General features: G+C 42.3%; 1 protein-coding gene across 1 annotated transcript; it reads right to left on the minus strand.

Moving 5' to 3' along the window:
- Positions 1-1,152: 1,152 nt before the first annotated feature.
- Positions 1,153-2,082, minus strand: LOC143655289 (olfactory receptor 6E1-like). The gene has a single exon (XM_077126685.1). It carries the CDS (start codon positions 2,080-2,082, stop codon positions 1,153-1,155), a length of 930 nt encoding a protein of 309 aa, XP_076982800.1.
- Between the last annotated feature and the right edge of the window lie 643 nt (positions 2,083-2,725).

The following is a 2,725-nucleotide window of genomic DNA, read 5'->3' on the forward strand; positions in this document are numbered from 1 at the left end:
TACAGTTCTTTGTATATTTTCTATTTTCTTTATTAGATTTCAATCTTTGTAAGGCATGGATAATTATGTATTATCCTCCGTACCACCTAGTTTCATTTCCTTGAATGATTTTAGAATGAATTTATGTTAATTAATTTAGATACTTAGGTAACAGTTGTTCATTTATTGATATGCTGTTGTTAACCTTAGTCCTTATCATTAGAGATAATCTTTGTAATAAATTGCAATAGATTGGGCGGGCCATGGTGGCTCAGCAGGTAAGAGTGCTTGCCTGCCATGCCCGAGGACCCAGGTTCGATTCCCGGTGCCTGCCCATGTTAAAAAAAAAAATTGCAATAGATTAAAAATGTATTTAACTTTATATAAAATTTATAAAGACATTCTTAACATAAACTCTTCAAAACTGCTTTTGTTGATAACTGGTATGAGATCCAGGTGGAATATGGGGAAAATAAGAGAAGAGTTTGAGGAAAGAAACTAACATTTATTGAGGATCTATTACATGTGAATCTCTCTTAAAGGCATCTGCATAGAATATCTGATTTGACTTTCTTAATAATCCTTTTGGATGAACATTGTCATTCCCCCTTATACAGATAAGAAGTCTGGTATAGGGAGAGATTCAATGACTTATCCAGCACAACTAGTAGATGAAAGAGCCTTTGTCAGCAGGAATAGGGAATTTCTATGAATTTTAACATTACAAAAATATTTGTAGCTTATCTGAAAAAAAAGAAGAAACAATTAGCTTCTGTGGTTTTTCAGTTCTTATATAGTTCTGTGCCAGGACTATAAGTGTGAAAGGAGAATGGTGGTAACAGGTTGGTTCTCCTCTCCTCTTAGGTTATTGGAGAAACAGATACAAGTCATCAAAAGTCATCCTCATCCTCAAAGACCTTGGATTCCTGTTGGGAATCCAGGCAACAAAGATGCAATGGTGCAGTATTCAATATGACAGCTAAGAAAAGTGCCTTGAAGGGTCAGAGAGCTTTTGAGTTTATACCAGTGTTACAGTGGGTATCACCTTTTCCGCCATAGCTGAAACACATCATGACAACTTTTTCTAACTGGGAAAGCCAGATATCTCCACAGAGGCTGATATTCCTTGAATGTTTCTGGGAATATTATCTCCAGACCCCAAATGTAATAATTTTATAAGAGGAGCCTGTTCACCTTCTCCCTAAACACTTGCTTCACCTGTTTGTTCCTTAAGGTGTAGATGAAGGGGTTGAGCATTGGGGTCACCACGGTGTTGAGCAGGGCCACCAACTTGTTACTGTCCTCCACTTGGCCACCCTTGCCTGACCGGAAGTACATGAAGATGCAGCTGCCGTAGACGAGAGACACGACGATGATATGGGAAGAGCAGGTTGAGAAGCCTTTCCGCCTCTCCTTGGCTGAGGGGATGCGCAGGATGGTGTGGAGGATGTGGCCATAGCAGGTGGCTGTCACGGACAGAGTGCCCAATAAACTGAAGTTGGCCACAACAAAACCCAGAAGTTCTATCAGACTTGTGTCTGTGCATATGAGTTCCAGGAGAGGAAAGTTGTCACAGAAGAAATGATTAATAATATTGGGGCCACAGAATGGCTGTTGAAATGTGAGAAAACCAGGAACAATGATGAGAAAGAATCCTGCCATCCATGAACAAAGGACTAACTGGACACAAATTCTTTTACTCATGATGGTGGCATAGCGCAAGGGATTACATATGGCCACATACCTGTCAAAGGACATCACTGCCAGGAGATAAAACTCTGTTGTACCCAGGGAGAAATAGAGGAAACTCTGTAGGAAGCAGCCTGGAAGTGAGATAGTCTTGTTTCCAGTCAGGATGTTGGTCAACATCTTGGGGATGATGACTGAGATGAACCAGATCTCCAAGACAGCTAAATTTCTGAGGAAGTAGTACATGGGGGTGTGGAGGCGGCTGTCTAGGAGGGTGATGACCACAATGAGGAGGTTCCCCATAAGGGTGAGAAGGTAGGTCAGGAGGAGCCCCAGAAAAATGAGCATCTGCAGTTCACAGGCATCTGTAAGCCCAAGCAGGACAAACTCAGTGACACTGGTGCCGTTTCCCATGGCTCCTCGGTTCTCTGCTGCAGAAGGTCAATAAGACACCAACAGCATCATGATTGGTTATATTCTGGGGACTTAAGGACAACTTGGAATGGAAAGGAAAGAAGGATCTGTGTCAGTGTTCTAGTTTACTAGCTGCTGGAATGCAACACATCAGAAATAGACTGGCTTTTAATAAAAGGGGATTATTTTGTTAGTTCTTCAGAGGAAAGGCAGCTAACTTTCAACTGAGGTTCTTTCTTATGTGAGAAGGCACAGGGTGATCTCTGCTGGTCTTCTCTCCAGGCTTCTGGGTTCCAACAACTTTCCCCAGGGTGATTTCTTTCTGCATCTCCAAAGGCCTGGGCTGAGCTGCAAGTGCTGAGATGAGGTATGCTGAGCTGCTTGGGCTGTGCTACATTGCGCTCTCTCATTTAAGCCCCAGCCAATTAAGTCAAATGTCATTCACTGCAGCAGGCATGCCTCCTAGCTGAACTGCAGATGTAATGAGCAACAGATGAGGTTCATGTACCATTGGCTTATGTCCGCAGCAAAAAAACTAGATGCCTTCATCTGGCCAAGTTGACAACTGAATCTAACTACCATAGTCAGTTTGAGCAGAAGGAAACCTTCATTCCTGTGAAGGGCTTATCTTCCCACCAGTAAT

The sequence above is a fragment of the Tamandua tetradactyla genome, chromosome 14 (genome assembly GCF_023851605.1).
Source record: "Tamandua tetradactyla isolate mTamTet1 chromosome 14, mTamTet1.pri, whole genome shotgun sequence".
Lineage (NCBI taxonomy): Eukaryota > Metazoa > Chordata > Mammalia > Pilosa > Myrmecophagidae > Tamandua > Tamandua tetradactyla.

Coding starts and splice junctions, on each gene's coding strand:
- LOC143655289 (XM_077126685.1), bottom strand. CDS start 2,082: ATGGGAAACGGCACCAGTGTCACTGAGTTTGTCCTGCTTGGGCTTACA.